General features: G+C 42.4%; 1 protein-coding gene across 1 annotated transcript in view; it reads left to right on the plus strand.

The window, feature by feature from the left end:
* Positions 1 to 23,882, plus strand: part of LOC119647024 (nephrin-like) — a 319,705-nt gene that overhangs the window by 255,253 nt on the left and 40,570 nt on the right. Inside the window, exon 7 of the mRNA XM_038047761.1 lies at positions 22,324 to 22,527. Coding sequence (XP_037903689.1) covers positions 22,324 to 22,527 — 204 coding nt within the window. The remainder of the gene's footprint in view (positions 1 to 22,323; positions 22,528 to 23,882) is intronic.

Raw genomic sequence — 23,882 nt, forward strand, 5'->3', positions numbered from 1 at the left:
TAGTGATTTCTTTGAGAACTGTTAATTCTACTGAATTGTGTCAGTCGCTAGTGAGATGCAGACTGTGCCTACCAAAGTACCCTCAGTAGCAAAGCTCCGACTAGCCAGACCGTTAGCCCGCCCATTCCCCTCTTTGTTCACAAGACTGAGCCTCAGGTGGGTGACATTGAGCCCCGGATGACCCTCTGGCTGTCGACTAGAATGGCTATATTACGGTTGAGCTCAAACATGCCTCCGCCATCTAGAGGCCTCTATTATTGCTAGTACTTCCTCCTGACCGTACTATTTGACCACACTATGTGTATCCTCGAAAACCACACGTCGACTTCACAACACATTTGTGGTCGGTCCTCCACTCTCTCTCTGGCGAGACCTTCCGCTGCAAAAGCCTAGCGCTCTAACCACTGAGCAATTCACGCACTAGTTTTTGTACGGTTGAGTTTCCTGATGATGGACATATCTCCGATGTCAATGTTGTTTCTTTGTATTTTTCTGGATGCTAAAATGGTTTGAAATATCTTTTTCAGAACGACCTTTGATCGCAGACTATAGTTCGTCTGGGTACGAATTTTACCAATTCACGCACCAGGAGTTTACCATTCGCCAGTACCACCCGTAAGTAACTCCTGGCCCGGTTGTTAAAGGGATCCGCAGTTCGTACCTCGTAGCCTGGCCGATGTTGCTTCACTGTTTGCAGCAGCTGCTTGGTGTGTGTTTGCACACTCGGCCCCTTGAGATCGATTGCACTTGAAACCGAAGGTTTCGCCGTCTACTTGTCGCCGAGAAGTTTGCTGTTTTATTTCCCTACAACCGACTGATATTCAGCGAGGTGCTTTTCACCCCAGTTGTCGACAGTATCGGCCCCCTTTTCCTCGAAGTGTTACCCAGAATATGTATAGCTTTCTGGTACTGGCTCTTGAGCAGGACTCCAGTGGACCTCCATTCCTTTTCTGGCTTCCTGTGGCCGATATTCTTGGCGCAACGTCTGCAACGTCGACGGCTTCGGGATAGGAGTGCTGTAGCAGGTACTCACTACATCCAGTTCAACGACGGAGGAAACACCTAAAGCGTCTGTCGCCTCGTTCTCGGAAATCCCTATTGTTAATTTAAGCACACCGGAAATCAGACTGCCAATGTGAGAAGCTTCTAGCCATCAACAACTCAGAACAGTCATCACCCGCTCGTTCTATTGGTTGACGTTAGTAGAGAAATTGCATAGAAAAGTAGATACCAACATCAAGAAATTGAACAAATGATCAAAAGGAAGATGTACCTGCCTAATAGAAATTAGCCCTCTAAATTGCTCAACCAAACCAACAATGAAGACGTAAGGCATATAAGTTTTTCAATATCCCACAGCGTTTACTGACTTATCAGATCAGATAAAGAGCAAAACCAGATATAAAATTGAAAAGATACCACTTTTTGAGTTTGTCGAAATAGCAATCAGTATACGAACTGTTGGGTCATTCTCATTGCTGTTACCACCTACCCAACAATTTTCCCCCGTTCGACATTTCTCACATAACGAGAAACTGAACTTCCGGTCATATATGGCCATTATCTCGTAGGCCACAAATTCGACCTTCATCACTCCAACAATGGTGAGTGATGCATCGTATAAGACTTCTTCTGTGAACTGAACTCATGTTTGGGTACTCATATATGTAGTAGGAAGGGTTGTTCCTTAAGTAGCGCTACATAGAATTCTTGTCAGGGCCGTGTTGACACTGAAAGCCTGGTTGCAGATACTGCTGAAAGTTTAGCCTGGCGTCTAACTACACTCCAAAGTATTTGATAGCTGGTTTTAAAGTGGTGCTGTGACTCTCTACAGATGTCTTCTTACAATGCTTTACTTCCATTTTTCAGCCACGTCTTTATACCAATGACTGTTCCAGACGAATAATCCCAACAGTCTCCGAAGTAGACAGTATATTTCTTGGTCCGTTATTTGATAACTGACAATATTTACAGCTAGGCAAATGGATACATTGATCGTCACCATCTTGTTGCCCTCTAATTGGCTGAATACAGAGTAAAAGCTCTGCAATATTTACTGGCCCTACCCTTTTTGTATTGCAATTTCGGCCAAGCTAGTAACCGATTTATTCAATGTTTCATTAGCTTTCCGGGAGCCAACTTATCGAATATGGGTGATCTGTACAGCGACAAATCATTAGGAGATTCAACAGTTTTAAGTGGGAACACTATATTCGATTTCCATTACAGAGGAAAGGTCCATAAGTTACCTATTGCTCTGTTTTCGACGAGGAGGCGGTCACCCGACCAAGAATACTGGAGACGGAGGGTTGAGGGACTATAGCGCCATAGAAGTGGAAGACACTTACCCAAGTGGATTGCCTTAGCATTGATAAATTACAGGCGGCTCCACGTATGGAACCGATTAGCCATATATTATTACTGAATTTCCTATAGGAGATCATATACAATATCTTTTTGTGTCTCAGATTTCTAGCTGGTCAATCAGAGCAATATAATAGTTCAAACCGATTTGAATTCACCTTAGCTCCCTAATACAGTAAAAGCCTCTCCAAATTCAGGACAGTTTTCACTGGGAGTATGCCTGCTAGCCAGGCCAACCTTTCCGTCATGTAGTTCCTGTCCGCCTGTCTGTCTGTCATGTACTTTCAAAGCAGGTGTCCACGCAGGCAGAAGGAACATATATGTAAGCACATGAAAACAGACATTTGTATATATTTATCCGAATTGGTCACTAGGCGCAAACTTCCATGCACATATATATATGGATGTCTTGTCTTCAGAAACTAAAATTGGCATACAAACAACTAGAAAAACCTAAAAAAGTCAAAATACTATTTCACCTTACGACCTTCATATACATACTATATAAAGGCTCTTCGTATCTCAGCCCGTTCACCTAAAATGAATTTAAGGGCTTTCTAAAATAAAGTAAGTTTTGAGAACGATATCTGTTGCCCTTTGTGGTGCCTACATTTCGAGTCCTAGCTCCCTAACCTCCCATCTGATATGCAAAGTTCGGCTAATTCAAAATACTAATTAAGCCCTTTTAACTGACCATATTCTGATAAAGGAATTGTACACTCCCCTACAACACTACAATGTTTTCAGGATGAACAGAAGTTCCATTGCCACAAAAGTAAATATTATTCGGTTCCTCACATTCACAGAAACGGTTACGGTATTTGCCGCTTGGGATAAAAGGGAAATTCCATTGATTGACTTCCAATGATTTTTATCCTTTCTAGATATTTTCACGAAAGGGTACATTTTCCTAACCATGAAGTTTTTCATAGCGTAGAATATAATTTTAAAATCTGTTCAGAATCGCCTAAACTAAATTCGTTGGGGTAGCAATAAATAAAGCACATTAAAGTGTCAGGAAATTATTTTAAAGAAAAAATACGTGTTTATCCTGTTGAGACAGTTTCCGTCAATTGGCCATATTTTCTCAATATACGCCGCCGCTATTGTGGCTCTGGACTCTTCGACTACGTAGCAAGAGGATTATAATCTTTGTGCACACTTTTTATTTATAATAATAAAATATTCAAACTTGAACCTAGAACTTAAAGTGTGTCACAAAAGCAACAGCTTAGTGCTCTGATCAGTAAGCCAACCATCATCCCTCATACATATACTTCTTCTTCTTCATATTGCTACAGTCCTTTTCGAGCCTTAACTCCGCCAATGCATTGCCTCTAATCCTTTCAACTCAATAACCGTGTCCACTAGCGCCTCATGCCCAAGGGCCCTCGTCAAAAACTGTCTGCGTCGTATTATCGGAGTGCGCTTGCAGGTGCGATACTGCCACAAACGAAAAACTTGTTCGATGCACAGGCCTTTCACCCATGTGCATGGTGATCGGAAGGCGGAAGTAGCAGTGGATCATCATCATCAACGACGCAACAACCGGTATCCGGTCTAGGTCTGCCTTAATAAAGAACTGCAGACATCCCGGTTTTGCGCCGAGATGCACCATTTCGATATCTCTAAAGCTGCCTGGCGTCCTAACCTACGCCATCGCTCCATCTCAGGCAGGGTCTGCCTCGTCTCCTTTTTCTACCATAGATATTGCCCTTATAGACTTTCCGGGCTGGATCATCCTCATCCATACGGATTAAGTGACCCGCCCTAACCTATTGAGCCGGATTTTCTCTACAACGTGACAGTTGCGGCATCGCTCGCAAATTTCATCGTTCTATAGACTACGGAATCCTCATGTAGGGGCCCAAAAAACTGGAGCGCATTTCAGATAATCTCGAACGATGGCACGGAAGTTTGTACGACACGCTTTACCCCATCAAGGAATATATGGTAACCATATATAAATGCATATATTATATCCTATGAAAACGCTCAAAGGATTTTTCTTAAAATTTCACTTTGGAAGGCATTTACCAATTTTTCAGAAACCTGAATGAAAGTTTCACATCCATAACATAACACAGTTCTGATAATAATCCGACTTTATGATGAGAAGGGCCGAATTAATTATTTACAAGCTGTATTCTCCTCAGTTTTCTAATTTGAGGGATGATTTTGGTTTTCTGTTCGTTGACTCTATCCTACTGCCTTCTCTACCTTCTCGAGCTTAACAAAGGTTTTTTTCTGTATTAAAGAAGGGTCATTTCAAGATATGTTATCGTCGGTGTATGCCACCAATTGCATTGACTTAAGGAACAGCGTACCTATGGCATCAACCGGGATTTTTTTGAGTGCATACTCAAAGGCAAAGTTGAAAAGCACAGAGCTAGCATGTTTCCCTGCTTGAGACCGATCCATCTTGAAGATAGATCAGTCGGAATGCTTTGAAGCAGTACTTCGGAATTCACGTCCCTGATGGTTACTATTGTAAGACGAACTGGCGACGACTGATCTTTTGTTGAGCGCTTTTTCCACGCAGAGTTTTAGGATATTGGTAAATACATTGTAGGCAGCCAGGAGCCCCTGTAATTATCGTATGTCAGCTTGTCGCCTTTTTTGTAGTTTGGGCAGATGATGCTTTTTCGTAATTTTTCTGTGATTTCAACCGTTTTAATTTTTTTGGATAAGTGTATAGATGACGTTTTCAAAAAATTGTTGATGGTTTCAATAGCTCAGCCGGTATATCATCACTTCTCGCGGTTTTTTGCTTTTAGGCCCTTTATCGTTGCAGCAATATCCTGTAGTATCGGTGGTTTACTCCAGTATCAGTAGCCTTCGTTTGCTAAATTGCCAACTCATCCAATTGCACAATTACTCATACATATTTTTGGTTGAAAGACAGTTCTCTATTCTTTTCATTGCTTTTCAGCCTTGCCTTGTTTTACTAGCTACAAAAATGTCGATGCTGCGTTGTCAAATCAGTGTCCTTGCTTTTTGCTCAGCATCCGAGGGAATTATTTTCTGAACTAGAAACATGCCCGTATACCACTACTTCACTTTGGGGTCTATCGATATTGAGCCTCTTAACGAGGCTGACTTTGTTTTCTTACAGCTCTCAAAGTCTCAGTACGTTCCTCGATATATCCTAGCGTCGAGGATGTAGAGCGCAATAGGTAAATGGACGATTTGGATGTAACTTCAGCCATCTAGAGCTCCCAGGTTCTTTTGAATATGCGCCTACATAGGAAGCATGAAGAGCTAACTATTATATCCCTACTAGAGGCGAAGTCAACAAGGCGGTTTTCATTGTCATTATTGACCTCTGGAAGTTTGTGCTCTCCTGTTTTTACTCGGTGAACGTGGGGCAGTGAATTTTACAAAGGTTCAAGAGTACTATAAAAGCCATATTTAATAACCTTATTTTTTTTTACTCAGTTGAAACATGCATGAATGACTCGTCATAATTTAAAAAACTTCGTTCGTATTGAAATCGGATTGTGACTTGTGGATTCTATCAGCAATAAATGTCGCTCCATATGGTTGCCATTCATCTGTTGGTGGAGTTTAAATCGCCAACCACACTTATGCGCCATTATACATGGTTTGCTGAAATACCCTTAAACTAACTCCATGACTTCTCGAGAACCCTGCATTTCTCGTCTACTGCTCTGCACCAAGTGCCGCTTGTGAGAATGGATTCCACTGTATGGCGTAACCAACAATGCAATTGTCCCTCCTCCATAATCCACGAGCAACTGACCTATGCACCAACCGGGTTTTTTTTTAGAAATTATATCAGGCTAGCATTCCCTGATGGCAAATCGCACACAGATCTTGACGAAGATTTGGAACTTTTGAGTAACTGTGGAGGTCACTTTCCGTGTGTTACTCCCATATAACAACATAAAAAGGACATTAGGACAGAGTAGTCGCTGTTTAGTGAAGAACTCCGCGCACTGTTCCAAAATAATCTTTAGGTTATTCTTGTGGTTAACACAGGAGGATCCGGCGCGGAAATCAATCTGCTCTCCGTCGATCAAGCTTTCAAGATATACTTTGATACGCTCCTTGGCTATTTCAGCTAGTATCTTTTTGATCTCAGGGAGTACACAGATACCTTTCCAAGTGTCACAATCAAAACGGGTGCCCTTCTTTCAACTCTTAACGATCATCCCTGCCTTCCACTCTCTAGGAGAGGTTTCGGATTCCCAGAATTCCCGTACGAGTAGAAATAGCAAATTTGCGAAAGCTACCAAAGTAGCGGTAAATAAGTCTACGGAGAGATCGTTGAATCCAAAGGCCTTACTCCGTTTGAATGCACTGATTGCCGAAATGATTTCTCTTCTGTTCGGAGAAACGGTGAGAATCCGTGTGTTACACTGGCTAGCTATCTCATCCACAAGAGGAGGAATTTTATCGGTTGTCATAACGTAAAGAACCATGATGATGTTTTTTTTCCATCTCTTCAGCTGCTCATCATCGTGGATTAGGAGTCCACCATCAACGTTCCTCACAGGACCATCGAAAGATTTGCGACCACAAGCAAATTCTTTCGTGATGCTATATGTAGTTTTCAAATCATTTCAATCTACGGCGACTTTTCCTTTTCTGGCGCAATAGAAAATTCCATTTTGTCATGGCACCCACTACGTTGAACTCCCCGGGATTTCGCACGATATCCGGGTTCAAGCGACCCGACGATTCCGCAGTCAACCATATCTTGATTTGAAATAATTAAGACTTGCATTTTCCTTTTCGCTAGTAGTATTTATTAACTTGGGGAATACCGACATTTCAGGAGCCACTTGTCCTAATTATTTCAAATAGTTTAATCCCAAGAAACACCGCGAGATTACACTTAGACTTGATGTTGATGCCCCTTTTTGACATGACCGACGACTTATGCAACACCTGAGAAAAAGCATTTTTGATGACAGCTTAATGCTCATCGATGTTAGGAGGCGAGTTATTCAATGTCTCTGCCGTTCTGGCAGCAAAGTAGCTCTCCCGTTACCAAACGACAGGTAGATCATATAAGCAGTCACAACTCTCCAACCCTATGAAAAGTGGCGGACGAAAATTCCAACCGAAGACCGAAGTTACCATCAGATTAGGATCCCCTTCAAGGCCAATTTCTGCGACTTTTGTTTTACGCACATCCAGAAGACAACTTTTAAATCTACTTATGATCGCAAAGTTGTCTATCTGATTGCTCGTAGGGTGTCGGTCAGTGGACACCCAATCGGCCTGTTTTGTTCTAGAACAATGTGTCACCATTGGCAAGGCCGTGAAAACTGCAGAAATCCATAACCCTCCCGCCATGATCATAACGGTCGCCAAGACCTGGCTTCCTCATCACATGTACTTATGAGCAAGGTGTATATATGGTTGTCTGACGTGTCCCCGCCCGACACGGTCCACTATATATACTCATGTGTAGATATTAAAAAAAATCGGTTTAATAATTTTCTTGCAATGTGGTGTCGGGTATAACTACAAATAAGTCACGCCGACCACAATATAACTCAACCTTAAGAATTTTGAAAGTAGCGGTTGAACGTACGAGGTAATAGTTTTATAAAGAACGCGCACTCCCCACAGAGATTTCCTTAATTAATTATTCGATCTAATGCAACTTTACGATGAACAAATGAAAATACACGAAAATTCCAAGTTTTTTGTCCATATTTTTCCCTTAATTGGTAGAACTTCGCCTTATCAAAGTATAGAATAATGCCACATGCTAATGGTTATTATTATACATAGATCATGCTTGAAGAAAAAAAAACACTGGAGGACGATTTCAGCCGCCAACGCCTTTATATTTTATATATTTTTTCTTCTGATTTATGCTGGTACAGCTTCAAAACAGGGAGAGGGGAACAAAGCTCATAAATATCTGACCGGTTTTAAAATATATTTTTCTCTTGAAGCCCCTACAACACATGAAATACTTGAAAGAAGTAACATTAAATGAAGCAACATCAGCCCACAGGGTCGAAAAAATATACCAACAATATTCAAGACTTCCCCAAGAAATATAGAATCATGAAAATAAATTTCTTGTGAAAGCAGTGAAAGCATTTTCATTACAAGGACGACCGAAAAGAAAGATTCATGATGATTTGAACAACGACTTCTTGCCAGTATTCCACCTAATTAGGAAATAGGATAATTAATTGTGCCCAACATTTGTAATAGTCGTTTAGCAAGACGTTAGTAAAGAAGTAATATAGTGATTTCATACATGTGATAAAAGGACACAACTTATAGGTCCAGCAAGATACTTCCAAGAGGCTAAAATTAAATGTAATTTATTAATATGTAGGTTATAATATGTGCCAGAAAGACATCCTCAACAGTACCAAATACCTGGAACTCGTGAAAGTAATGAATCAGTAAATGAGATAATTTTCTTGAAACATATCAAGGTAATGTAAAAGAATATTTTAATGGGAAATTGTCACCTGAGTGCTATAATAATAATAACTATCTTCTTAAAGATAGCGGAGAAAGTTGTAGGACGACCTAGGCTGTCATGTAATACCAAACTAGGTACCCTCTTTGCTAGGGAGCCACATACTCGCCAGTAGATCCACAAAAAGTCCTGGTCGTGGTTAAATTTGGTGTGAAACGTTGAGCTGATTACGGAAGACGCGCTATGGACTATGTGGCAAACTGACTTTACCAATTGGCTAACGTTTCATGAATATATTAACGCCCACCTATGATTCAATATTCATTTGAAAGCCAACGATGAAAAAAACTCTCTTGAAATGCAAAAAGTTAATGGTTACAGCTAAACAGCTTCCTTCATCCTGGCAAGGTTTTACCAAACTCTCAGCGAAAGACCGGAAGATTGAAAAGACTTTTCAGTGGTTATCTCCCCTAGATTAAGCAGAGGCAAATAGGAAAGTAGGATGTAGGCACGACCCGCAAAATGTCTGGAAAATATATTAAAAACACACTTATTATAATAAGTGGAATAAATGGATCCAAAACGAATCCAGGCGTAGCCTCAGCACAGCAAATTACTTTCATGTAGGAAAAAACAAATAGGCGAAACATCATACTGACCTGCCCACTCATTGGTCATTCTGGAATGAAGCCACCAAGGAAAAGCCACCCTTCCGTCTTCTAATCTATACATCCAAAAATGAAAATGGAATCTATTTTCTAAAGACAGCCCACTTTAGTCCATGTTACGTCAAATATACTGCTTTCCGATCTTCCCGACTCACCTTTTACCTCTAAAAGCGATCCAGTGTAAATTTAAACCATTTGTTCCCCACTATGTTTGCATTCTGGTCCACCTGATATCTATCTATATATGGTCAGCCCATTGAAACTCTCCCTATTCCACCGTAGTGATAATTTCAACAAACTGCTCTAAGGATTCCTTTTCAAATCATCTACCTAAGGCATTTCAAGAGGCTTCGAAGGTCTGAAATTCATTTTCCTGTTTACATCACGATTTTGATCATTTTGATGTGAACCACCTTCCTCCTTCATGACCAGTGATCAAATGTTTAACCCAGCTGAAATCAAAAATGGTCTTCGTAATAATGAGGCTGCAAATGTACTACCTCATCATAAGACCATTGTGTGTATATCTGAGGTTGGGAGAGACAAAGCCTCTGAGCCCTCAAACCTCGGTGGTCCATCATCACGGCGCAATCACCGGTATCCGGTCTAAGCCTGCCCTATTAAAGAACTCCAGACACCCCGGTCTTACGCAAGGTCTACCAATTCGATATCCCTAAAAGCTGTCTGGCATCTTGACCTACGCCATCGCTCTTTCTCAAGCAGGGTCTGCCCCGTCTTCTTTTTCAACCATAGATATTGTCCTTGTAGACTTGCCAATCAAATTAGGTAACCCGTCCACCGCAACCTGTTGAGCCGTATTTTATCCACAACCAGATAGTCGATGCCACGACCGTTGTGGATAAAATGCGTCGTTATGTAGGCTACAGAATCGTCAATCCTCATGTAGGGGGTCAAAAATTCTTCGGAGGATTCTTTCTCGAACGCGGTCAAGAGTTCGCAGTTTTTTTTGCTAAGAATCCAGGTCTCCGAGGAATACCTAAGGACTGGAAAAATCATAGTCTGGTACAGTTAAAGTTTTGACCCTATGGTGAGACGTTTCGAGTGAAACAAGTTTTGTAAGTTGAAATGGGCTCTGTTGGCTGCCAACAACCGTGCGCGGATTTCATCGTCATAGCTGTTATCGGTTGTGATTTTCGATCCTAGATATCTCCTATCTAGGTCAATTGTCTCAAAGTTTTAGTCGATTGGATGTTGTTTGTTTTTTGGTTTTTGGTGCTGGCGTTGCCACCATGTATTTCGTCTTGCTTTCATTAATGCGCAGCCCACGATCTCGTGCCTCCTCCTCGATCTGAATGAAGGTAGACTCTACATCTCGGACTGTTCTTCCCATAATGTCAATATCGTCAGCGTAGGCCAGTAGTTGGGTGGACTTGAAGAGGATGGTGCCTTTTGTATTCACTTTCTCCAGGGCCAGGTTAAAGAGGACGCATGATAGCGCATCTCCTTGTCGTAGACCGCTTTTATCTGACTTCGTACATTGGTCAGGGTCAGGCTAGTCAATCTTATCAATTTCGTCAGGATACCTATCATTGCCGTGTACAGTTTCACCCTGGCTAAGCTATCATAAGCGGCCTTAAAGTCGATGAAAAGATGGCGCAATTGATGTTCATATTCCAACAGTTTTTCCATCGCTTGCCGTAGAGAGAAAATCTGATCTGTTGCTGATTTGCTTGGGGTGAAACCTCTTTGGTATGGATCAATGATGTTCTGGGCATATGGGGCTATCCAACCTAGAATAACTTATAGATGGTACTCAGCAACGTGATACCTCTAGAAATTGCTGCACTGTGTGATATCTCCCTTTTTATGTATGAGACAGATAATGCCTCGTTGCCAGTCATCAGACATTGATTTGCTGTCCCATACCTTGAGCACAAGTTGATGAACACTTAGTGTAACTGGTCGCCTCTATATTTAACTAATTCGGCTGTAATTGCATCGGCCCCTGGCGACTTATGATTAAGCCGATGAATTGCATGGACTGTGTTGGCAGTATTTGCCCGTCGTCTTCAGTTGGCGAGACCTCCAATTCGCCGACGTTCTGGTTGTTCAGTAGCTCATCAAAGTACTCAACCCATCGCTCCAATATGCCCATCCTGTCGGAAATCAGATTTCCATCTTTGTCTCGTCCCTACTTGACTGTTAAAATCCCGAAGTATGATTTTGATATCATACTTGGGACAGGCTTCGAGTGTTCGCTCAACTGCCTCGTAGAAGGTATCCTTCTCCGAATCTGCAGTCTCCTCCGTAGAGGCGTGAACGTTTATGAGGCTTATATCTCTAAACTTGCCTCGCAAACGCAGAATACATAGCCTTTCGCTTATATTTTCAAAACCGATAACAGCAGATTTAATTTTTTGGTTGACTAAGAAACCTACTCCGAGAACATGGTTTACTGGATGGCCGCTAAAATATATGGTGTAGTGGCTCCTCTCCAGGAAACCGGTCCCTGTCCATCGAATCTCTTGTAACGCTATTACATCAGCCTTATATTGGGACAGGGTATCGGCTAGCTGCTCAGCAGCATTCGATCTGTACAGGGAGCGCACGTTCCATGAGAAAGTGCGCAAATCGTTAATCCATTTTCTTTGCCGAGTTCGTCGTTGTAAAATCCATCCTGTCCGAAGCTCCTTTCATGGCTTCATAACATTGGTTTTTCGTGTAGGGTTGTCAGTCCTAGCCTCCAGGTTGGGGGACCAGTTGGGGAAAAAAAAGGATTCGTCCGGAAATAATCATTATTTCCAACCATCATTATTTCCTTCGGAAAATCAAAGCCAATCCGTAATTGGCAAACCCTGGCGGCAGTGGGAGTCGTGTCAGGTGTACGCAAAAGGGGAATCTGATGCTGAGGCTAAACAAATCTAACGAAAGGGCAGGGGATAGTTTTCGTGGTCAGGTGGAAAACGTTCTAGGTGAGCAAGCAGACGTGAAATCTTGACAGCAACAGATAGTAATCGAGTACAAAATCGTAGACGAGGTTACATCACGAGAGGATATCTGTGCTGCGCAAAAGGAACAATTCAATCTTAGCAGAATAGAAAAAAGTGCGTGTGAAGGAGGTATATGGAGGTACACAGACCGCTATTAGTAGCTTACCGGTGGAATCAGGGATTGAACTGATTACCGCGGGCAAGGTAAAATTAGATTGGCTCTTGTGTCGACTTAGGGAGCAAGTACCTGTATCTCTCAAGAGATGCTTCAGATGTCTCGATTTCGGTCAGTTTGCAGCAGCATGTACGTAGTGAGTGAGCACGATAGGTCGAGAAGGTGCAGGAAGTGTAGAGAAGAAGGTCACCTTATCAAAGGCTGTATGGGAGATCCACGATGCATGTTGTGCAAAGGGAAAAAAGAAGTGGGCGTCCGGCACGTTGCAGGTGGTGGCACATGCCCGGCATATAGGAGGGACCTGAATCGCGGGGCTAAATGAAGTTGATACAAATCAACCTCCACCATTGCTAGACAGCCAAAAACTTGCTCTTGGAAACCATTCGAGAGCCCAATATGGACGTGGCGGTTACATGTGAACCTTACCGAAATTGCGTTAGTGCTATATGGGTGAAAGACGCATCTGGAAACGCGGTGATATGGACTGACGGCAAGCCATTCAAGAAACAATGAATTTCCAGGAGCCGACTTTATGGAGGCAAAAGTCGATGACGTCCATACCTAAAGGAGTTACACTCCTGTTAGTGCAACGTTAGTGCAATATGAGAAGATGCTAAACGGCTTGGTGCTATACGCTAGAGACCAAATCCCCAAAATCCTTCCCGGCGATATCAATGTGTGGGCCTTAAACTGAGGAATTCGAATGACGCCCACCAGGAGAAAAATCCTCCTTGAAACCTTCGCGGAGCTAGTCATTGAACTAGCCAACGTTGGATACATGCACACCTTCCAAGACAAAGGGGGAGGCTCACTGATGAAGCGAGAAGGCTTTGTCAAAGGACAAGAGGGAAGCCAGAACATCGGCTATTGGGGAAAGAATACTCTGAACTTCGAAGTAAGATTGAGAAGGTTATACGAGAAAGTAAGCGGAACTGCTACAAGCAGTAGTGCCTTGAGGCAAATACGAACCTGTGGGGCGCTGCTTACAAGGTTGTAATGAACGAGATTCGTGGACAAAAATCAGACCAAGTGACGTGTCCGTGACTCTTGTTCAAAATAATCGCAATCCATTTCTCGCAACAGAGAGAAAGTGGACCTCAGCCAACGGTTGAACTGGATGTCTTCACAATCCCAGGTGTGACCGAAGAGGAACTGCAAGAGATTTGTGGATCCAATTCCGAGCAAAGCCCTGAAGTTCTTTGCTAAAATCAAGCCCTCATGGTTTATGAGGACATTTGAATTGTTAATTAGGAAGGAGTGTTTCCCATCCATTGGAAAATGCAGAGATTGGTTCTGCTACCAAAGCTCCAAAACCCATCCGACGTACCTTCTTCATATCGCCCTATCTGTCTATTAGACACTATAGGAAAGATGCTGGAGAGGGTAATATGCAACAGGCTGATTCCGTTCGTCCAACTAGCGGGTGGTCTATCGGAACGGTAGTAAGGGTTTCGCAATGGCAAAGGTCGTAGGCCTGGCTCGGGAGCCATTGGTCACTGGAAAGTGCTGCACGGTGGTGACGCTGGATGTCAAGAATGCTCTTAACTCAGCCAAGTGGGGTTTGATTAAGGGCATCCTCGCTAAACTGGGTGACCGTGGTTACTTAGCTTAAATAATCAAAAGTTGTTTGGTACGAGTCGGTCGAGGTATAGGATAGGTATGCTATGGAACGTAATGTATGACGGAGTGCTCGGTCTTCGCGTGTCAAAGGTGGCAACATTGAGTAGTTTTGCAGACCACCTGGCAGTGGTGGTAGTTGCTAAACACCACCAGGACATGGAACTATATGTAAGCGAAACCATTCATGCTATCAAAGCATGGCTCCAACTGATGAAATTGGACCTGGCGGAAGATAAGACGGAGGCAATCGCAGGAAAAACAACACCGTCAAAATCCGGGTTGGCAATCACGAGGTCGTTTCAAAATCGTTCATTAAATACCTGGAGGCTAATGGCCGATGCCAAGTTGAGTTTCAAGGGCACCTGCACTATGCGCGCGAAAAGGCAGCAGAGGCTAGCTCATCTTTAGCAAGGATGATGCCAAATATTGGAGGGCCAAACTCTAATTGCAGGCTGCTTATCGGAGGAGCGTTGAAATCCATTCTGCTATACTTGGCTCCTGTCAGGGTGTGCGGACTGGATAACACAGTGAACCAGGGAAGGGTAAGTTCGGCATACCGACCAATCGCACTGAGAGTGTGCTAGTAGGAAGGAGTTTGCCGCTGGACCCAGACACTGATCCCGTGTATTGATGAGGGGGCGAGCGCAAACATGGAGGATTGAAATACCACCTAAAGCAGTTCCTTACGGGACACGGTGGATACAGGGAGTAACTGCATCCCTTCGGATTGAATGAGTCCTCAGACTGTCCCGAATGCACCGCTATACCCGAGGACGAGGAGCATCTTTTGTCCATTGGGACACCAGGATTTCGTAGATGAGAGACTGAGATCCGCAGCAAATTGGAGTGCGGTAAACACAGCAGTAACTGGGATCCAAGAAAGGCTGCGGGAACTGGAACGAGCCCGGAAAGTAGGACGGACGCGTGACTTAGTTGTGCTGGTGTAAACCAGAGCCCTGCTCGTGAAGTAATACTTCGTGGGGTGGTTTTAATGTTCGTTTAAGCTTTCCACCTTTTCTCCGAAAAAAAAGCCCACAACTTAGAGATCTAGTTCAACGGAGTGCTGGTTGCCAACATAGAATACTCACCATGCCCCTCCTGGTCTGCTACAGACTACATACCTGCACCCAGCAGTCATTACGCGGGGATGAGGATAGGATTTGGTAGGGGGAAGCAGCGCATACTCTAAGCATATATATATGTATGTATACCATACAACCGACAACAAGTTTGCAAACTTATTTCTGTTAACCCTGTGAACATTTTTATAAAATTTGAATAATCTTTTGTAAGATTCACCTTTCTATAGCGATACCCTCTTAGTAAAAAGTTAAAACAAACTTGAATATAACACCCCAGTTGACCTTTTTTTGGGACGAAATTGAAAATTGTCACTTCATCATGCAAAAACTATTCAGATGCCAAAAGTCAAGGGCTTCTGGGGTGAAAATTTGATGGATCCTAATGTGACGGCTTTTGAAGGAAGGTCATTCTGAAGCCAGAATAGTTTATTGGCACCCAAAAAACTAGTTTAACATTTCAGCTTTCACCTGAATTTCTTTATAATAAAAGATAAATGTAAAGAAGTATGGGAAGCATGGAAATAGACTGTTTTCTTTAACATATTTTCGAAAAGATGAATGTGTTTACAGTAAATTTGCTAAAAATAGAATTTGAACTCAAAACCTTCATCACAGAATATATTCGTTGTATTGCAGGAGATATATTCTTCTTTGTGAGAGAGAATTTATTTTTCTATGTTGTATCTTCGGGGTGAGTTGAATGTAATAAGGGACTAACCGAAAAATGCACAACAAACAACGTCCCAAAAGCTACAGCTGATTCAATTTCAGACCAAATTCATAGTTCGGAAGTTTCACCTTACGATACATGATAAAAGTTATCTTAAGGTGATTTCGCTAAATAAAGTATGGTATAAATTAAATTCGCGTGTTGTCTTCTACTTACAATTCCGTTTCATTGAATATTCATGAGGTCCAGGCCGAATCAAGATTTTCGACGTCGTCAAATTAATTCATCAGACACTCATAATCAGGATACAACAGCAACATTGAAGGGAAAAATGAACAATAAATGAATTATTTACATTTATTCCTTCATTTAAGGGAGTTGTAAAAAAAATGTTTGTTGGTAAGGTATGTAAAACAGAAAGGGGCGGTAATGGATACCATCAAACACACGGAATTGATTAATCCGTGGTAGTTCCATGCATATACTATAACCATTCAACTGAAATACAATCAGCGAGAGCTAGTATCAAGTTAACATCTGATAACGGCTATAATTATCGTTATTATGATTAACAAGCAGTCAGCCGACACCAGCCATTTTTCATGGAATTTCCATCTGTTGTTTAAACCCCAAAAGATCAAATTAAAAAAAACTGTTCAGTTCAAACCATTCAGTAATCTATTGCGAAAATTTATTCGTACTTTGAATAATTACACGGCAAAATGCTAATAGGGGAGTCAGAAGGGCTCAAATGGCCCCAAAGGTTATCGAAGCGTGCTTCAGACTATGAACGTATGTACGAATGGCGAAACATGGACTGCTCCTTCATTAAGGAGAATTTGGTAAATTAAGGGTTATTATTGAATTTCTGATTTGAGCCATTTATCGAGAATTCATAGGATTAAATAACATTACAACCCACATGTGCTTCACATACTATGAAATGGGCAAGCGATTACGCTAACAAGCAATGACGTATCAACTTTGCACATTGCTACGTTCGATTGAATTATGATGTTTAGCCACCAGATCAGCAATTCAATTTACCAGAATATTAGAGCAAATCAAGTTACGGAACAGAATCGTCTTCTGTTCAACTGAATAATTCTCTTCCTGGCAATCCCCTAGGAAACGGTACTTATGATAATTCTCAGAATGGCTGAGCAACAACTTTTCATTTTGTATGTATGCAATATTGTTCGGATCGCTTTTGAAATTTCTAACATAAATTGTGCCAGGACTTTTGTCGTGCTTTCCTGATGCAAGTAATCCTTGTTCATTCGAACTTGTTTGACACATTTCAATGTTTGGTTTGTAAAATTCATACATTAATACAGAACTCGGGTCTCCGCAGGAAAATGATAATAATTGGAGTTTAGAATGCTTTTACTTATTATCCTAAATAACATCATTAATGGGTCAATATTTGCAGCTTCGTTATCATATTTACTTATTAACACCTCCCAAAATACTGATATTTCACGCAGTCAAGAGTATTTTGTTATACTGTATTCACTAATTTTCACCGCATTTAAATTACAAATTGGAGTTGGGGCATGCGGCAAACAATTACCACTTAACCTACTGTTGCATGAAGTATGACCACGTTCGTGGCTGCCGCGAATGCTTCAAAACACCGAGGTATGTGACAAATTGCATCCATCCCGGGGCAATGAGCAACCCGCAAATAACCAGAACTTCCAAGTTTCTTTAGTGTGGTTGCAAAGTGAAGGCTCAAAACCGAGCACCACCCTCCCGTTCCAGTACCACCCAAACCGAACTCGAACGCCGATTTATTACTAACATGACTTCCTCACATCCGTCCATGTGTTCGTTTGACACCGTGCGAAGCATCAACAATCTTGATCTCCTCGAATTCACCAAGAAATTCCTTCAGATGTGGTTGGCAAACGAATTTCCATCAATGGACGCTCGAATCATCAAACTGAACATCAACTCTATCAACAGCCGAGCTCGCAAGCAGGCGTTATTTCTTAACGAACACACACCTAGTAGTCCTGTGCGAAACCAGGTTGCACTATAAGTACAAACCCAATTTTCCCAATTTAAACCTTCTCCGTACCGACTACCAACAATCGAACCCTGGCTCTATTCATGGTGATAGAGCCATCCAAACAGCCAAGAAATTTCTGGTTCACCAATATTTCCCACCCGCTAACAGCCACAAATCACTCGACTTCAGCGTTATTTCTTTTGATATATAATCGGCTTGGGTCTTAACTGTCTCTGTTAACTGCCCGCACCAACCCCTCAATGCCCACAATTTCTAAGAGTTCAAGGCGAAGCCTAATAGAAGATTGAGTCCTCAACACCTGGCAGGATATACCAGGATAAATAAAAGTTCCATCGGTTTCTAGCAAACACTAGCCCAAGCGCTAACCTGTCCCACTTTAGGTCAGCCTTTCTTACTTTCAATAAAGGCTATTATGACTCTTATATGAACCACTTCTACACCCTTCCTACAGAAAATTTCTGCAACTATCCTCTCAAGACCCGAATCACTGCGAGAAAATTCTACCCATTCATTTCATCACACCGAAGGTCGTCACGGCATCAATCATGATGTCGAAAAACAAAAAACTAGTAGGACTCGACAAAATTCCATCCGCAGTCCTAAAAAAAGTGCTCACTTTCGGCGGCAAAACATTTCGGTAGGTCCAGGCTATCGCCTGCTCGTCACTCTCGTCCTGGAAGAAACATCTGGTGAATACGAATCGAAACTGAATAATTCTCACAGTGGTGACAGTGGAATTTTTGGTGGAGAAAAAGAAAGTTGTTGTGCTCGTGCAGAAGTCCCTATTGGATTGGACCTCCCAATAGCTGTTGGTTATTTCCACTCCATAGGCTCCCTAAGCTAAATGGTGAATGGAAGCCTTGCAGAGATTACAGGCGTCTGAATGATCAGACTATTCCCGACCAGTACCCTATTCCACTCATCCATGTCTTTGCACATTCACTGATAAACTGCCATATTTTTACAACCGTGTATCTAACTAAGACGTACCACCAAATCCCTGTTGTTCCCGAAGACATATCAAATCGACTACCTGCACACCTTTCGGTCAAGATGACTTTTGATTATGTGCAACGCTGCGCAGACATTTCAGTCCTACGAAACTTAAACTTCAGTTTCGTTTATATGGATGATGTTTTGGTCACCTTTTCTTCCGAATCTAAGCGTTTGGACTATTTCTAGCGCATTCTTCAACGTCTCCTGAAGGCCGGGCAAGACAAGTTTGAACCGCACAATACTTTCCCCTGCAAACCACGGTGAATGATCCGCGAAGGTTCTTTAGCATGTTAAACTTCTATCGTAGTTTCCTGCTCATCACCCAGCGATCTTCAACACTTACTTGCCTAGGGTCAAAACGAAAGACTCCCGGTAGGTTGCGTGGTCTACTGAGGCCGTCCAGGAGTTTGAGACTGTGAAACAACAGCTTGTTGACACTACACTACAGCCAAATTCGTTGATGCCTCAGACACAGCGATAGGCGCTGCTCTTTACCAACGGGTGAACCAAACCTGCGAACTATTGAGTTTCTTTTCGAAACAACTGAACCCAGCTCAACGTAACTACAGCGCCTACAATCGTGAGCTCCTCGCCGCGTATCCCTCCATTAAATACTTCCGTTTCTCCTTTGAGGGCCCGCCGTTCACATTACTTTCGCGCTTAAACAAAAGTCCAACAAAGCGCGTCCTCGCCAACTTTGGCCACTGAGTTTCATCAGCCAGTTTATTTCCCACATCCAACACATGTCTGGAAAAGACAACGTCGTTGCGGACACTTTGTCTCGAATCTCGGAAGACACAGTCCCCGCCACGGTCGATTATACGGCAATCGCCGAGGCGCAGAAAGATGATGCAGAACTTCAGAACCTAAAGGCAAACACAAGTTCAAGGAATTTCCCATCCTCTGCTTAAACTCCTACTTACTCTGCAAAACCTTATACCAAGCACCCTCGGTCGACCAAGCACTTCCACATCATCAACCTCGACATCATTGGGCCGTTGCGGGACTCGCATGAATACAAGCATTGCCTCACAAACATCGACAGGTTGACGCGATGACCCGAAGCAATACCTCTGTCGAACATTACGGTACAATCATGTGTCGTAGCCCTCTGTTGAGAATGGATCCCGGGAATGCAGTTTGAGTCTACTCTTTTCACCGAGTTAGATAAGATCCTGGGTTTCATTCGTCATAGGACCACCGCACATCATCCGCAATACAATGGGATGCTGGAACGTAGGCACCAAAGACTAAAGACCGCCTTAATGACTCGCAACGATCCGTCGTGATCTCGATCCTTGCCTTCGTCTTCCTCGGCATTCGCACAGCTTGCCGAGAGGAATTCATGGCCAGCCCCGCGGAGATGGTATAGGGGGTAAAGAATCTGCGACTCCCCGCCGACCCTGTGCTGGATATCAGAGCACGGTTATGCGGGTCCAACACGCTGCATCTGCTTAAAGACGCGGTTTCGAAGTTGCGGCTTTCCACCTTCCCGACATACGATGCCAGAGGTCGACACCTCTAAGGACCTCGAGACATGCTCACAGGTCCTCATTAGGGTGGATACTTTTCGGAAGCCGATGTAACCACCATACGAAGGCCCCTTTAGAATCCTGGAGCGACAGAACCTCCTTCTAACTCGATGTTCGGAGCTGGCCCAAATGGGTCTCCCCATTGGCGAGATAATGTCCCGGGCTCCTCCGCTGAACCCGCTCGGTTTCAACTGGGGGCGACACACCGGAGGCAAGAACCACGAATGCATTGCCGGTGGTGAAATCATCTCAGCCGGCGCACTGATCTTCCGCAGGCTGACCGTCTGGTACGAGGTCGCCGCGCGTGATTTCTCTTGCTCCTTGTACTGACCGCCGGCGAGTGTGGACGTGGTGCTCCCGTGAATCCCTATATAAGTTTGTTATCTTTCGTTTGAATAAAACGTGGCATCGAATTTAATTAGTAATAGTTAAAATTAAGCGAACTGGGACAATTGAGAAATTGGGAACAAAAGAAAGAGTTCTGTATGGTGGAAGCTTAAATGGTAGCCATCGCCACAGTATTGTTCTCCGTGGAGTGCAATTGGTTACCCAAATAAGAATAACATTTTTCTTGCCAACGTTCAGGGTCCTTTTCTTTCTTCTGCTTCAGTGCTTTTCGTAGTTCCACTATTTCTCCTTCTCGCGTCTCGGCCTGCATTTTTGAACAAGTTCAGTAATCGATTTGAAGCATTCCAGGTACAGAGGAGCTCCTGAGTAATTTAAAAACATGGCTAATATGTATGTATCCTTTTTTGGATACCCACACAATATCTTCGTTATATCGTTGCTTTTTTAACCTTTCGTTTCCCGTGCCTATAGTGCTTAGACCAACATAAACATCCACGGCAAACCGGGATTTGCACCCGAGGCAATGAGATGGGGAGTTTCATGCTCATCCCACTCACCCAATGTGGCTAGATTATTGTCGATGTTCACTCAAATTCGACAAACACTCTTCTTCATGGTAGGCCAGTAAACGCCCAAAGAAACCAACTGAATGCTAATATTAGGAACCTATAAATTATCATATAATGTAATGTATTTTTCCGTTCAACTACACGCGCCAATGATTTATAAGACAACTGATAATATCATGTAACAAGGAATACATCCCTAAAAGACTCAAACATCATTGTTAACATGTTGCCATGTGGCTCAGTGATTTTCAGGAATTGGGCATGAATTCCCTAAATGATCAAATATTTATTAAGCATTATGGCATGTCCTCCTCATCTTTTACATTTCCCATCGAAATCAATCTAAAAATAAAATTGTCGGTAACGGAATAGCCTGATTCTAAACCAAATACTTATTTTTTAGAACGTGATTGACTCACGTGCTCCTTTTTTCTCAGAATATCCTGTATTTTTACCGTGGTTTTTACGTTTACAGTCGCTGTATTTTGCAGACATTTGATACAATCAGAGGAGTGCCTTAGGTAAGGAAGCCACAAAAGCAATGGTTGCCTCAGTAAATTTCTCGGTATTCTCTTGAACTTTTCAATCTGCTCGGATGAGTAGAGTTATGCAAACTACTTCAAACAGTTACAAAGTCCTTGGAAGGTAGATTAACTCATATTTCAAAACTTTACGGAATGCGACTTCATAGTATGAACATAGTTTTTGATTAATTTTCTCCTTTTCTATCTGTAACTGCATCATTTTATTATATCTAGGGTGTGGGGCAAACATACGACCGACAAATAGATATTCTGCTCTGATTTTCTTCTTCAAATGTCAGCATGGCTAACACTCCACAAGGGATCTAAGATTGAACACAAATAATGTAGCAATTTCTCTCATTTTCCAGGACGTCCTCAGCCCGAAGTCCGATGGCTTGTGAATGGACTCAATGTTGACAATCAATGCGAATACAATTCCGAGAACATTTTAGAAAATCGTTTATTGTGGCCAGCAGTGCAGAGAACAGATTTAAACTCAATATTTACATGCCAAGTATTAAACACCCAACTCATATCACCGAAGGAAGCAAATTTAGTCCTGGACTTACATCGTAAGTATGATAACTTCTTGTAATTTTGCTTTTAGAAATTGTCCCTTTTCATTCATATCAAAAATTGAGAAGGCCAATATGGCAGGTGCTACTTTCCTCCAGGGAGCAGGACCGCTGTAATAACCTTATGGTTGCATGACGTAATACTGAATTATTTATATGCAAGAGACACATATACTGAACACATTTTTGAAAAACTTTTGGGACTTGATCCTTATTCGTTTGAAAATTCGGTAATGTCAAAAGGCTCAGAATGGCTAATTTCCCTACTCTACAATTACTTACTTTAATATACCCTTGTTTCTGGTCCCTTTCGACTACCCTGGAAACTTTTATTTTTACTACTAATAATGTGGATCAAAGAGAGTGCTACTAATGCCCTAATGGGAACGGAGAACGAGTTCTCCTGATGATTAATGTTATGCACTATGGTCCACATATTCAGTATGTCAAACTGTTATCGACTGGCATATACCAAAGTCTTATGAGTCTTTCTGTTTTCGGGTCCATGACATTATTAAGAGCAGCCGCTTGCCAATTTACATATTAACACTCTCAACGTTGAACCTTAATTCAAAACAGCTGGAACATTTTTGTCACTGATAAAGTATACATACCAGCCCGCATTACAAGGATGTTTCCAGACGCCCTCAGCCACCGGCGTGAATTTTTCTGTACAAGATGGAGTAGGTAGATTTTCCTTTTATTTGGATTTTCTAAAAAAGTGGGTCTTGTGGAACACCCATAAACTTATTACGGCTCATACACCTCCAGACAGACGTAAATTGAATAAGATATCATCACGATTTAGTTGCTTTAATTTGTTTATTTCGTAATGTCGTGTCTGCTATATCTACCTACAATAATTAACTTTGGTTGTTGTCATATGTAGAGGGATAAGAGGACTAAAAATAGTTGAAACAATTACCCATTCCATTAGGTCCGTCGCAATCTTGGTGATACTGCATTCTTACAAATGGATAGGAATCGAGCCAATAATAAACTCCCAGTAAGCCCAGTAAGGCTGCTCTACCGAAATACTCATCAATTAGTATCGATGCTGGTGTCCTTAGCACTCTTAATTCCTCACGCAACATTATGATCTGATAACAAGAAGGTCTTCATCATCATCATCATCGCGACACACAGACCGGCTCTACTCCGAGATAGTTTGATAGAAACGTGACGAAACGACCCAGATTTGAACCGTGGCTCGATAATCCACTTAGTGAAGGAACTACACGGGACCACAAGGTTTCCTACTCTGAAATTTGGGCCGCCTCCCTTTTCGATCACGATATCGCCCACAGGAATCCAATGATTTTGCATTTTTGCTCATTTTGTCGACCCGGGGG

The sequence above is a fragment of the Hermetia illucens genome, chromosome 1 (assembly GCF_905115235.1).
Source record: "Hermetia illucens chromosome 1, iHerIll2.2.curated.20191125, whole genome shotgun sequence".
NCBI classification, from domain to species: domain Eukaryota; kingdom Metazoa; phylum Arthropoda; class Insecta; order Diptera; family Stratiomyidae; genus Hermetia; species Hermetia illucens.